Source organism: Anguilla rostrata, chromosome 3 (assembly GCF_018555375.3).
Source record: "Anguilla rostrata isolate EN2019 chromosome 3, ASM1855537v3, whole genome shotgun sequence".
NCBI classification, from domain to species: domain Eukaryota; kingdom Metazoa; phylum Chordata; class Actinopteri; order Anguilliformes; family Anguillidae; genus Anguilla; species Anguilla rostrata.
Window position 1 is genome coordinate 67654225 of NC_057935.1, and position 14864 is coordinate 67669088.

General features: G+C 53.2%; 1 protein-coding gene across 2 annotated transcripts in view; it reads left to right on the forward strand.

Annotated features, from left to right (window-relative positions):
* nrp2b (neuropilin 2b) overlaps positions 1–14864 on the forward strand; it is an 87261-nt gene that overhangs the window by 60199 nt on the left and 12198 nt on the right. For both annotated transcript variants that reach the window (XM_064329444.1, XM_064329443.1), the window contains exons 11-14: positions 6000–6083; positions 8235–8396; positions 12245–12510; positions 13384–13480. In XM_064329444.1, coding sequence (XP_064185514.1) covers positions 6000–6083; positions 8235–8396; positions 12245–12510; positions 13384–13480 — 609 coding nt within the window. The remainder of the gene's footprint in view (positions 1–5999; positions 6084–8234; positions 8397–12244; positions 12511–13383; positions 13481–14864) is intronic.

The following is a 14864-nucleotide window of genomic DNA, read 5'->3' on the forward strand; positions in this document are numbered from 1 at the left end:
AGCTGTGGGGGGGAGAGAGGGGACAGCGACCTCTACTGGTCACGGCGGGCGGGGAGCGAGGCAGAAGTAAATAAGAACTCGGTGGTTTTGCTCACCGCTGTCTCTCAGATCTGATCCGCTGTGGAGAACACGGTGCAGCCCCCCCCCCCCCAAACCCCCTCCCGCTGGTGAGGCTGCTGAACACCTCTGTGCGCTGTAATACTACTTAACAGGAAGTGGCAGCGGTCCAGCACAGGAAGCTTGTTCTGTGTGAAAGGAAAAGCAGACTGCGCGCGGCATATTTATTGGCCTTTGGCTCGAGGAACGCTCGATATTTTCGGCTGACCTCCTTTAGGGGTGGGGGGGGGGTTCCATTTTCAGGCACTGTTTTTCAGACCTTTTTTTGCAATTCCATCGAACTTTCATTTCCAGTCCCAAAACAACCGTAGGTGTTTGGACGAGATAACTACAGTGAAGTGAAACATCACAGTGTAATACATTCACAGACCAGCCCCTTTTCAAAGAAAAAAAAAGAAGAAATAAATCAAACGAAAGGAGAAAGAGAAGAAGAAGAAAAATGTGCTGACTGGCTTCTCTCCTTCCTGTCTGTTTCCCCCGGTTACGGTGGCTGTGTGCATCACACGGACGCCGTCTCTCGGCGACGGGACGGTTTGTGTTTTTGGGAGCCGGGGCTGCGTACGGGGGGGGAGGGGGGGGGGGAGACGGGCTCGTTTCCTGCTCTCATCTCCTCTGACGTCTCTCTCTCTCTCTCTCTCTCGCACCCGGCTCTGGTCCCGTTCTCACCGTCCGCGTCAGTGCTGCCTGCCCGACGCCCCTGTGCCTGTCATCTCTGTGTAAATATTTTGGGCCTGCTCTGCGTTACCCCTTCCTCTCTCTCTCTCTCTCTCTCTCTGAGCCTCTTCCTCTTATTTTCTGTCTCTTACTCTCTCCCCTCTCTCTTTCCCTCCCTCTCTCTCTTTCTGTCTGTCTCTCACTGTCTTCCTCTCTCATTCTCTCTTTCTCTTTCTATCTCCCTGATCCTCTTCCTCTCCTTCTCTGCCTCTTTCTCTCCCCCTCTTTTTCTTTCACTCCCTCCCTCTCTCTCTTTCCCTCCCTCCTCTCTTTCTGTCTGTTTCCCACTCTCTTCCTCGCTCATTCTCTCTCTTTATCTGATCTGAGCCTTGTATTGTAGTGAAACTGTAATTTTCACATTTATTACATATATGCGCACAGTGCATTATTATCTAAAGAGTACTATCTCTGAACCTCATTGTGATCATTATGAATATTTAGTAACTGTACACTATATAATAGCTATAAAAGCTATAAATAGCTATAAATATAGACTAGCCAGTGACTTCTTTCCAGGGGTCATTTTGTTGCAGGGCCACTGCAAAAACTAGCTGGGGTTATGAAAAAAAGATCATAATCTTTTAAATGTGACCTGTGGTAAAAAAAAATCTTCATGAAATTTTGCATTCACGAACACTTTGACTGGTTGAGCTCCTGTCGATTTTTCTGTGAACAATTTATCAATTATGTATCAGTGGCTGATAATTAAATTATCTGTGGAGCTGCGGGGGGGGGGGGGGGGAACGCTTATCACAGGCACAGTGAGCGTGCGGAAAACAGGTCTCAGCGTCCGCTTCCTGTCTCCGTGCGTTCGCCTGCGGGAGACGCCAGCGACGGGCGCTAACCAAGTCGGAATACAAAAGCCTGATATTGCTGCGCAATTATAGCTTTTTCCTTTAGATAATTAAAAACCAAAGCTTTAATTGGCTTAGCGTTTACTGAAAATAGCTTCATTGTTCTGCAGTCCTGAAGGTTTTTAGTCGTAGTTTTTTATTTATTTATTTTTTTTTTAATGAGATACGCTGAGGATTTATTTATGAAAGCTTTACTGTTTACATAAGTGCGCGTGTGTGTTTTTGTACAGTATTTGTGTGGGCCTGTGAGTGTGTCCTTGTGTATTATGTATGTATGTGTGTGATGTCTTGTGCATGTCTGAGAATGTGTGAATTTGTGTTGGTCTTTAATTCTTTGAGAACATATGGATACATAGTGTATACATCTGTGTGTGTGTGTGTGTGTGTGTGTGCACGTGTATGAACATGTATGCATGTGTTTGTGTGTGCGCGTGTATGCTCGTGTGTGTGTGTGGGTATGTTTGTGTCTGTATGTGTGTGTGTGTGTGTGTGTGCGTGTGCACATGTGTGTGTGTGCGTGTGCGCATGCGTGTGTGTGTGTGCGTGCGCGTGTGTAATGTTTATAATGTGTGTAGTGTGCCATTATGAGCCTCCTCAGCCCCTTTCTCTTCCCTGTGTCCTCTGGAACTGTGGGCAGGGAGGAAGAAGGTGCTTATTTTCCCAGAATTCCCTGCTTCCCTGCGTTCGGCTGCCAGATATACAGAGATGTAGCACCTCTGCCAGAAAGAGATTTACAGAAAGGCTTTCTACATAATTGAAGGTTTTTTTTTTCTCCGCCCCCCCCCCGGCCCCCCCATCTGAGAACCGCTGTGTCAGTGGGTTTGGAGGCAGATGTGGCCGGCCTCCAGCGCGGGAGAGAGATTGGGGTTGAGTGGTAGCGGAACGGGGGACGGGGAAGGGAGGGGGCGTTTCGGGGAGTGGGGGGGGGTGGTTTCGGGGGGGGGGTGGGGGGGCTGTTTGCCGGGCCGAGCGTCGCAGGAGTGCAGAGTAACGGGCCCTGGCAGCTGGGGGGTTTACGACCCGAGAGCGGAGCATGTGTTTCCAATCGCCGCGCCCGCACCGCACCGCGGGTCTGAGAGTGCTGGCGGGGCGGATTCTCTCGTCCCGAGAGGGGTGGGGGGGTGGGGGGGGGAGCTCACAAACTAACCGCCCCCCCCCCCCACCCTCCCTACAGGGAGAAAGTGAGGGCTGTGGGACCTGCCTGCAGCCAGTCCATCCGTGACTCTGTGAGGGAGGGGTGCAAGTCATTGTGGCTTTTTGTTTTTGTCTTCTAAAAAAAAAATTAAAAAATTAAAAAAAGTTTTCCCTCACGGTGACGTTCCTGTTTTTTGTTTTTTTCCCGAAACCCCACGCCAGAATTCCGCGCTCTCATTGTTTCTTTTCCCAAGCAGTCAGGATTTTGAATCATGGCAGTTGGAAGCGATCGCTCTCCGCGGAAAAAAGCGCCCGAGGGCCTCTCCAGGTTTCCAGTTACTCCTGTAGCAGAAACGCCGGACTCCACGGCAGGAAGTTCAGAGCCGTGTTCACAGCGCAGGAAACAGTCAGGTTCCCAGGAGTTCGCTTTTCCCACGCATTCCCGTTCCTGGGACCTCTCCCTCTGGCTGCTGGTGGGGACCTTGGGGTACCTGAACCGGGCACTTCAACTCCCCTCTTCCCCAGTCACCCAACGCCCCCCCCCCCCCCCAAACCCCTGTCCCTCCCTCTTCTTACCGTGGAGCCCGGTGCCACCGAAAGGTCAGGATGTTTACTCTGTGACAGCGGCTGACCTTTAGAAGGAGAGGGAAAAAGATGGCGGATGAATCCTAATGGAGCCCTTAGCCAGGGGAAAGGCGACCTGCCCCTCTGCTAATTGTGCGGATGGAGGGAGCGATAGAGAGAGAGAGAGAGAGAGTAAGAGAGAGAGCGATAGAGGGAGGAAGAGTAGGGTGAGTGTAGGGAGGAGAAGGACAGGGGGACAGGCCGATTGGTGGACGGGGGTGGAGCGTGTGGACCGTACGGTAGGCCCCTCTCCTTCTGAACCCCCCCCCCCCCCCCCACAGGGTCCCTCTGGGGGGTTAATTGCACCAGGAAAGGGCAGGAAATTAATACACTTTAATGTCAGAAATATTACCAGCCGGGGACCCTCTTTCATGTGCGGATTCATGGGACGTTTATATATTTATATCAGACGCTTTCTTCGCTTCGTTTCATCTTCCTATGACGCGGACGTGGTGGCGGGCGCCCCCCTCCCCCTCCCCCCGCCCGAATTTTCGGCAATTAGATCCGGAGTCCTGGAATAATGACACTAATTATGCTGACACCTCGCGAGCGTCGCTGAATTATTCCCTGTTTCATCTCTGACGGGAGTTTGTACAGTAGGTCTCCCGCCACGGGGGGGGGGATGGAGATGGATTAACGAGATTCCGGGTGAGCAGGGATACGCACCGGCCCGTGACACTCTGGGGTGGGGCGTACGAAACGTCTGGCTTTTTTTTGGGAACAAAACAGTAACGACAACAAACGAAAAAACGAACAACAACAGCTTTGAAAGGCATCGGAAAAAATGTCGTGTGTGTGTGTGTGTGTGTGTGTGTGTGTGTGTGTGTGTGTGTGTGTGTGTGTGTGTGTGTGTGTGTGTGTGTGTCGGCTGGTCTCGTTTCCTGGCACTCCGAGGAATGTATCGTTTCGGGAAACAAGCGTTTCCCATCTGCAGAGAGTACTACGGTACGGCGTTCCGGTTTTCCTGGACCGTGGGTCACGTGACTCGGGCGGCGGAACAAACGGGAACGGGAAGGAGAGCGAGGGCGCGGGAGGAACGTCGGTCCGAAGTTTACGGGCTGTAGCGGCGGGATCGGAAACGGCAGTTATGAGATGGCGGAAAGAGTATGGGTTTCAGGTTTTTGGAGGGGAAAGACGTTTGGAGTGGGGGGGGGGGGAGGGTAGGGGTGGTGTGGTGGGGTTTATATGGGTGGCGGTTAGGGTGACGGCAGTCATGTGGTGGGTTTCGGAGGGGCAATCCCTCGTGCCCCATGGTCCTGAGCGTCCCCCGTTCGTCCCGTACCTCATCCCCCCATTCCTGTACGTCTGCTCACTCGTCTGTTCCCAATAACACAGCGTTTCTCTCCTTTTTTTTCAGTCCTTGGCGAGCATTATTTAAACTATGAGTACTGCTGTGTGCTCTGAGTAGTTTTCCAGCTGTGGTGTGTGAGTTCGCTTGTCTGTGTTGTGAGTGAGTGAGTAAGTGAGTGAGTGTGTGTGTGTGTGTGTGTGTGTGTGTGTGTGCATGCATTTATTAGAGGGGGCCTGTGAGGGGTTTGAGGGGGGCCCTCTTCTCTGTCCACACATCCTAAGCATGTGCTGTTTTATACTGATTGTAGGTTTTTTTTTACGAATTGTCCGAAGCATGGATGAGATGATTTGTGTGCGGGGGAGAGACAGTTAGGAGTCGTGCAGGGTGCTGCTGCAGAAGCAGGGCGAACAGCTGGAGAGCTGGGCTGTGTGTGCACGGCATGGGAGCAGGCCAAGGACACCAAGTCTGGAGCCCTCATCAGTGCTCATCAGAGAGAGAGAGAGAGAAGTGAGAGAGAGATAGAGAACGAGGGAGAGAGAGAGAGGGAGAAAGAGAGAGAGAAATAGAGAGAGAGAGAGCGGGAGAAAGAGAGAGATCCCTCATCAGTGCAGCGAGCAGCTTGAAACTCAAAGGGAACCTGTGCGTGTTCACACAGAGAGAGAGACGGAGAGAGAGAGAGAGAGAGAGAGAGAGAGAGAGAGAGCCCTCATCAGTGCTGCAGGCAGCTCAAAGCTCAAAGGGAACCTGCATGTTCACAGAGAGAGGAAGAGAGGGAGAGAAAGAAAGAGAGAGAGAGAGAGCCCTCATCAGTGCTGCAGGCAACTCAAAGCTCAAAGGGAACCTGTGTGTTCACAGAGAGAGGGAGAGATGGAAAGAGAGAGAGTATGTATGTGTATGTATATGTGTATGCACTTGTGTGTGGATACGTACATATCAATCAACAATCACATTATTCTGTTATCTGATGGTTCATATGTTCCTTGCCATGCCTCGGCAATACAAATGCTAATTTTTGTCATGCCAATAAAGCACTTTGAATTTGAATTTGAGAGAGTGAGAGAGAGATTGTGTGTGTGTGAGAGAGAGTGAGAGATTGTGTGTGTGTGTGTGTGTGTGAGAGAGAGAGAGAGAGAGATTGGGTGTGTGTGTAAGAGAGAGAGAGTGTGCGTGTGTGTGAGAGAGAGAGAGGTCTCCGTGACGACGGTGTCTACGCTGTGAGTACTCACACACTCACCCCGGTGCTTGTGTATGTGTTTCCTCCGCAGAAACCACCTCCCTCCCCAGCGTGGTGACGCCCACGCCCACCCTGCCCCGCCAGGCGGAGAGCACCGCCCTGAAGGTGGAGCTAAGTGAGTAAGCCCCGCCTCCCACTGACCCCCCCCACCCCCCCCCCACCCTCCCAAACGCCAGTGTGGGGTTCCATCACCAAGGGTGTGGGGATGCAACGAAAATCACCAAGGCTGTGTGTGAGCACAGGGCACCTATAAGGGCTGAGTGGTGTCATCACCAGGGCACAGGGTTGAGTATAGACCGTACTCAACCCTGATTAAATACCCTGTTCCCTTGTGATACTGTACTCAACCCTGTTCCCTGGTAATTATATTGTACTCAACCCTGATTAAATACCCTGTTCCCTTATTATACTGTACTCAACCCTGATTAAATACCCTGTTCCCTTATTATACTGTACTCAAACCTGATTAAATACCCTGTTCCCTGGTATTAACTGTACTCAAACCTGATAAATACACTGTTCCCTTATTATACTGTACTCAACCCTGATTAAATACCCTGTTCCCTGGTATTAACTGTACTCAACCCTAATAAATGCACTGTGGCTTGGTGATAAGTGTACTCGACCCTGATAAGTACACTGTTCCCTGGTGATGTATTTATCCGGGTTGAGTGGTATCATCACGAGCAGCAGTGTATTTACTGGGGTCGAGTACATGTAATCACTAGCGAACAGGGTTGGCTACAGTTATAAGCAGGGAACAGGGTGTTTATAAGGGTGCTTTTTTGCCTTAATTGTGCGCATACCAGCGTTTAATGCTAATGTGGGAGTGTGTGGGTGTGTGTGTCTGTGTGTGTGAGTGTGTGTGTGTGTGAGTGTGTGTGTGTGTGTGTGTGTGTGTGCGTGTGTGTGTGTGTGTGTGCGTGTGTGCATGTGTGTGTGTGTGTGTGTGTGTGAGTGTGTGTGTGTGTGTGTGTGTGTGTGTGTGTGTGTGTGTGCGTGGTTGCGCGTGTGTGTGTGCGGGTGTGTGTGTGAGTGTGTGTGTGCGTGCGTGGGCGTGTGTGTGTGTGTGAGGTTGGTGTGTGTGTGTGTGTGTGTGTGTGTGTGTGTGTGTGTGTGCGTGCGTGGGTGTGTGTGTGTGTGAGTGTGTGTGTGTGTGTGTGTGCGTGCGTGCGAGGGCAGAGGGGACAGGGAGGACGGGGTATTGGGAGAGACAGCAGTCTGCCTCTGGCCGCCGTCCCTCAGCGGGAGCGATAGCCTGCCCAGCGTAGTTAGCGCGTCTCAGCGGAGAGGGGAGCTGTGGGGATGGATGCCTCTCTGACTGATCAATACCTGTCCGGGGCTCGACACTGAGCGATGGGGGGGCCGCGGACCCGGGTGGGGGGGGGCGGGGGGGGGAGAGAAGGTGCTCAGTATCGTGATGAGCTCTTTTGTCTCAGTCCCCCTCGTAGATCTCTCTCTCTCTCTCTCTCTCTCTCTCTCTCTCTCTCTCTCTCTCTCTCTCTCTCTCTCTCTCTCTCTCTCTCTCTCTCTCTCCGCCTGCCTCCTGATTAGGTTTGAAAGGGGAAATTATGCCCCGATAATGGGGAGAACGCCGAGAGATTTAATTTATTTCAAAACGTCAGCGCTCCGGTAACTTTTGAGTTGCAAGTAAACTATCAGCAAGTAAAAGAGGGGAGGTGGGGGGGTTGGGGGGGTGAGGCATGTAAACGAACGTCAGAAGACACCGTTAGCGCAATCCGCAGTGCGCTCTCCCCCCCCTCGCCCCCCCCCCCCTCGCTGGGCGCGGATCGATAGCTGATCTGGGACGCTGGACGGGCGGCGCGCGGGGATCCATGCAGATGAGCCCCGGCTCCCCCCCTCCCTAATCTCTCAGTATCTGACAGTAAGAGGCGGCTGGGTGACAGGAGCCTCAGCGCAGGGGGGCCGGCTGCTGCATGCTAATGACCCCCCCTCCCCCCCCCCCCCCCCCCCCCCCCCCCCCCCAACCCCCTCCCAGGTTACAAATGCAGCTTACCGGGAGGAACGTGCCACGCCTCGTTTAGCACGCGGGCCGGCCCTCTCCTCCGCTGGCGGGCATGGTGATCAGGGAGGTGTGCCTGACCGGCGTGACCCCCCCACCGCCCCCTCTATCCCCCTCCGCCCCTCGCCCCGGGTCAGGTAGCAGCAGGGACCTGCTGTGTGTGTGTGTGTGCTTTGTAAGACAAGTACGCTCGACGCACGGGAGTTGACTGCGGATCTGTGTTCCTGTCCTCCTCCCCCCCAGCTCCTGCCACCCCCCCTTCCCCTCTGAGCGGCCTGTGCGACTTCGAGCACAGCCTGTGCGGGTGGAACCACGACCCCTCCGCCCACCTCAACTGGTCCCTGCACAGCGGGACCACGGCCGCCGGGTCGGGCCCCAGCCAGGACCTCGCCCTGGGCTCCGACGGTGAGTGTGGGGCCCCGGGGCCACCTGGCCAGGGGACTACTGCTGCTGGGTTTTGGGTGGTTATTTCAGTCAGTATACTGCACTTTAGGTTATGGCAAAAAAAAAAATAGGCTGTAAATTGAGTCAGTTGTCTCCTTACACACACACACACACACATACAAACACACACAAACCACATGCGTGCACACACACACACACACACACACTCCCATGCGCACACACACACACACACATACACACTCCCATTCCTGTGCACACACACACACACACAACATCCCCATGCACCACCACACACACCACTCCCATGCGCACACACACACACACACAGACACACACACTCCCCATGCACACACACACACACACACACACACTCACACACACACACACACACTCCCCATGCACACACACACTCTTACACACGCACACACACCATGCGCACACACACACACACACACACACACACACACTCCCCATGCTTTCTCTTCCCTTCACTCTGCAGTAATTACCGCAGTAACTCTTCCTCGGATGCTGGGCCCCTCTCACCTCCCCCCCCCCCCTTCTCTGGAACCCCTTATTTCACCTCCCATGGAACTCTGGGTAATCACTCACCCATCACTATCCTTGTAACAGACAGCCTACAGCCTGCCGGCCTTCCTCTCTTAATGGGAAGAGACGCTCTCAGTGCGTCCCTCCCTGCTTCCCATCCCTCTCTCCTCCTGTCCTCCCGTCTCCTTCCCTTAGCCTGTTTTCCACATGTTCGGCTTAAGGAGAAATGCTTTAGCGGAAGGGGAAAGAGGCCCTTTTCCGTTATTCGTTTCACAGGAACGGACAAGTGCGGCCCGTGCTTCTCCTGCTTTCCCTCCCTTTTCTCTGGAACTCTGAGCTCACACAGCGACCAAAGACCTGACCATACACTGCGTTCACTCAGACATGGAGAGGCCTAGGTTCAGGTCCGTCAAAAATGAACTCTGTTCCTAATCTTTGAGTAATAAAATGATGATGATAGAATGAAAATGATAGAGTGCACTTCTGTTGAACTGAGTCTGGCTGTGGTTTGTTTTGACCTGGTCTTCCACACAAAAACAAGCAGTGTGTTCCATTTTAGGTAGCGGTGTTTTCGACACCACTCCAGCAGTGGCCAAATAACTCTGTGAAATCATCAAGCTTTTTAGAATTTTTAAAATTTTGTTCCGGAACATTCCGTTATGTACCTTCCAACCCTATAACCCTAATTTAGTCGGATTGTCTCAAGGACCAGCCCTCAAACTGACCCCCCCCCCCCAAAAAAAATCACATGACTCTGCGGTTGTTGCGCAACACGACAGTTGCAGTTATCGTTAACGACCCGTCACGGGCGGACATTTTGTTTTTTGGGAGTTGCGCGACCCCCGGTGCTGACAGCGGGCCAACTCGATTGGCTGGGTTTACTCTGTTCCTCTGTGAACAGAACCTTGTCTGCCTGGCCAAGCTGATGTAGTAAAGCTGAGACTATTGGGGGGTGGGGGTGGGGGCGGGGGCGGGGGGAGGGGTGGGGGGGGGCTTAATGCACAGAAACTCTAATTAACTTCAGTGGAGAGGATTTCGGTAGAGACCGATACTCCCAGAGGGAGCTGGGAGCTCCTTATTTACCTCGAAGGCAGATCACCGTATGCTAAGTAGAGTTCCGTGCACTTAAAGTCTCCTTGAAGAAATTATTATTAATTTTCCTTTTGTACACATCCAGGATCAAAAAAGATGAAGAAGGATAAAAAAGTCTTTGCCGCATCAATGAAAGATATGATTTATTTTTCCGTTTTTTCTTTTTTTTTTCTCGGTCAGGATGAAGGCATTGTTGTTATCCCGACCGCGCTGCTTAAGTTTCATTATTTTCGAAGCGTTTTAAATGTGGCCGATGAAAGATTTAGCAACGCGTGGCAACAGCTGCCTGCTAGCTGTCAGCTATTCAGCGTTTTTGTTTTCCCTCCAAAAGTGGGGAGGGGTGGGGGTTGGGGTGGGTGGGGGGGGGGGGTCCACAGTGAATCCCGAACATCGGATGCGAGAGCGTGTGTCAGCGATAGACAACAATCTCCGAGCTGCCGAGCTCAGCTATCAGATCACTCAGAAAGTTTTTTCGGCTGCTTGCCTGCGAAGGCACTTCCAAAGGGGCCCCCTCTTACATTTAATTGTACTTTTCCCCTCAGCATTGAAATGCCAAGGATAATGAACAGAGAGACGGCTCACCCACCAGCGAAGCGTTATTCTCAGCCAACACGGATAGCGTTTACGGCTGTCTTTTAGAAGCAGGGCCCTTCTCCTTAGCTGTTGGAAGAGACGACAAAAAATACATATAAATCATTTATTCATTACTTAAAGAAAGCAAGTTGCAGGTTCCCTTGCTTGTTATCTTTCTGCTGAACAAGCGGTGAGCTAGGTGGCATATAAATAAGCCGCTTTTCACCGCACGGTACCGGCTCGACTCGACTCTACTCGCTTTTGGTACCAGGTACCTGGTCGTCATAGCGACGCCGCATGAAACTGCCGTTTCTGACCAATCAGCGGTCTGCGGTGTTTTCACGTCACATTTTTGGTATCGCCTCTGCTCGCTTGGAACCTCGACGGAGGTGATACCAAAAAAAAAAGTACCAGGTACCAATGTACTGTCCACAATTTTTGCCCGAAGGAAAACCACAAAAGGCGAGTAGAGTCGAGTCGAGTTGAGCCGGTACCATCCGGTGGAAAAGCGGCTGTAGACTCTGGCTTGCGGGCGACATAGCTCAGGAGGTAAGACCGATTGTCTGGCAGTCGGAGGGTTGCCGGTTCAAACCCCGCCCTGGGCATGTCGAAGTGTCCTTGAGCAAGACACCTAACCCCTAACCCCTAACTGCTCTGGCGAATGAGAGGCATCAATTGTAAAGCGCTTTGGATAAAAGCGCTATATAAATGCAGTCCATTTACCATTTACCATTTCCTGCGGAACGCGGAACGGGAGCTTCCAGCCCGTCGCGGTTTTCCGAGCGCGTCGTCTTGACGAGTGACAGATTGCGCTTTCCATCGCCGTGGCGATGCTCGGTCTGCCACGCGGTCCCGGTGAGCACAACGCAGCGCTGGACGGGATAACGATGTGATGATTGGCCCGCGAGTGCCGCCGCACAGATGTAGGTTTTTGCGGCCATTTGGGCTGAACTGAAGCAGAACCGACGCTTTATCTTCCTGTGACCCAGTCGTAGCCCAACATCGCCCTGAACACGTAGCCGTGTGTCCACCAAAGCCCAACGAAAAAGTACTGAACACGCAACCATATTTTCACCAAACAGTCTGACACTAAACACAACTAAACACACAACCATGTTTCCCCAAACAGTCTGACACTAAACACAACTAAACACACAACCATGTTTCACCAAACAGTCTGACACTAAACGCAACTAAACACACAACCATGTTTCACCAAACACAACCCATAAACAGCACTACCAAACACACACAGCCATGTATCTCTGAACGCAGTCCCAACACAGCACAAAGAAACAGATCAGGGGGGAGAGGTTGTTCTGTCGTACGCGCGATGGAGGAGGGCGATTAAATCGAAATGTTGTTGTTGTTAGAAGCCCTTCTGCCCACAGGGGCCGCTTCTGTCTGTTTTTGCTAGCGCTAGCCATGCGGAATGAATCCGCGTATTTAGCATTGTGGCTGATTGTCCCATTTATCAAGCATATCTCTGGCAGTGTTGAAAGCCGCTCTGCAGTATTGATGAATTCAGGCTCATCTGTCCCCCGGGATAGCGCCTGTCTCCTTGACACCGTCGTTGTCGATGTGCGTCTAACGCACCCCCCCCCCCCCCCCCCCCGCCCCCTTCCCTACCCGTACAGATTTCGGGAACTACCTGTACATCGAGGCCAGCCCCAAGCTGGAGAGGCGGCGGGCGCGGCTGGTGAGCCCGGAGGTGGGGCCGGAAACGGGACCCATCTGCCTGCTGTTCTCCTACCAGCTCCGGGGCGAGGGGCTGGGCACCCTGCGGATCCTGCTGCGGGACACGGACCAGGAGGAGACCCTGCTCTGGGCCCTGAGGGGCGACCAGGGCCCCGCCTGGAAGGAGGGCCGCACCATCCTGCCCCGCTCCCCGAAAGAGTTCCAGGTACCATGGCAACGGGAGCCCAACCGACCGACCGGTCGAGCGCGGAGCGTTTTTTAAATTTTTTTTCGGTTGGTAGTTGTTGTCTCTGTTGCTAATGTGTCGCTGAAAACCCTGTTTGCGCCGTGGCTGTCCGCGGTGTCGTAGCTAATGCTGTTTGCACCTCTGTCCAGAGAAAAACGCTTCTTTTTTTTTTTTTTTTCGAGGGCGGCTGTGAATTTGCTCGGGTTTTTCGGCTAGGCGAAAGGAAATAGGCGGGATGTTGCCTGCGCTCACACACACACACAGAGCCGCGCTCTCATTTTACCGCCATTTTGTGTCCGCATTGCCGACAGATACCTCACTCTCCGCCAGTTGGAAAGAGAGAAGTAGCAAACGGTACTTCTGCCTAAAAATTTTTTTTTAAAAAGACCCAAATCGTCCATTAGCAATGTGAATTACAGGTCATTAAAGTGAGGGTTTTTTCCCCAGTGAAACGCTGGAAATAATACGCATTATGACTTGTTCCCGGGACACGTTCTGATGGCATGTGTGTCAGTGGATCGCTGTTAACCGAAAACACATTCCGGGAGTCGGGACGGCCAATAAGTCACCCTCTCACCGCCTTCCGTAGTACCGGCACAGAGGCCGCTGCAGCGGCGCGGAGGAGGAGCCATAAACAAGGCCGTAAATCAAGCCTGCGGTCGTAAAAAAGAAAAAAAACGATTGTGTGAATGAGACGCGCTTCGTTTGTAGCTCCGCCCACGGGGGGGGGGCGCAGATGGGATCGATCGTGGCCGCGCCGCGTATGGGACAGGGCCATCTCCTCGCCCGGCTCACGCCTCTCCTCTTCCTCTTTCTCTTCCTAACCCCCCCCCCCCCACCCACCCCCGACAGGTCGTCATGGAAGGGTTCTTCGACCACGGCAACCGGGGTCACATCTGGATGGACAACATCCACATGAGTTCCACAACGCCGCTCGAAGAATGCACGCGTAAGTGTCCACATCTGGAAGGCTTCTCGTAGTCATCACCCCCCCCCCACCGCCCCACTCTCACCCCCCCCCCCCCCGAGTATCACGCCCCGGCCCCCACAAACACAGATCCAGGGAAACATTCACACACCGTGCCTTTCAAAGGCAATTTTTTTTTTTTAAAGAAGAAGAAGAAGAAAGGCGGAGACGAAAGCCTAACTTAATGTTTCTCGTTTCGCCAAAAAAGACAGAAAGTAGGCCGCGGATGTCCCGTGGGCTCCGATTCTAATCTATGTTTCATTAGATTCCTCTCCCCCTCTCCCCCTCTCCTTTCTTATTTGTAAACAGAGCCTTCCAACCTCATCTGAGGGAATTACTTGACAGCATCCTTCCCAGCCACTGCGAGAGGCGTGCTTATTATTTAAACAGAACCGGCTTTAAGGTCTTAAAGAGCTCAGCGACCGATTTTTTTTTTCTTTTTTTTTTTCCTTTGTATTTTCCAGCGATAATGCAGAGCAGACAGATTGAGCAGACTGTCTCTGGAGCTCCTACCCCCCCCCCCCCCCCCACCCTGCTCGGACCGCCCCCCCCCCCCCACACTGTCTCTGGAGCTCCTGCCCCCCCCCCCCCCCCACCTGTCTCTGGAGCTCCACCCAACCCCCCCCCCCCATGTCCTGAGTCCCCCACCTGTCTCTGAGCTCCCCGCCCCCCCCCGTCCGCCCCGCCCCCCCTTTGCCCCCTTTGTTACACATTTTGTCCAAAACCCAGCCGCGGGCGGCGGCGTGGCACCTGTGGTGCAGTGCGGTGCCCGTGATGCCGTGTGGTGCCATGTGGTGCCCGCGTGGCGCTCTGCAGCTCAGACCTCCTGCTTCGCCCGGTCCCTCGTCACTGCCCCCAAAACCCCGCCGTGCGCACTCAGACGGTCACCGCCCCCCCCCCACCCCCACCCCGAGCCTGCTGGGAATGGTCTTATCAATTAATGCAGTTGAGCGAGCGCACAGCACCGCAGCGCCTCCGCCAGAGAACTCCCAGCATCCCCCGCTGTGTTCTTTTTAATTGTCTCTACATTCCGCACATTCTAAATAAGAACTCTCTCGTCTGTCGGACTCCGCTGCCGCGCTCCTCTCGCTGATAAACAGCTGTAAATCGCCGAACTTTGCTTAAGTCTGGAACACGGCATTCAGCTCTGCCACACTCTGGCCCGGACGCCAGCTGTAATGGACGTGCCTTTGTTGAAAGTACTTTTCCGAGTCGGCTTGGACATTTTGGGGTGTCAGTTACTTACGAGGTGTAATTATTGCTCTTTGAGGCAGCTGTGAGCTGCTGCTTAATTTCTGGAATCACACTGCAGGGCTGTGATTTACAGACTGAGCTAAAAACAACAATTAAACGACACTGAGCCAGC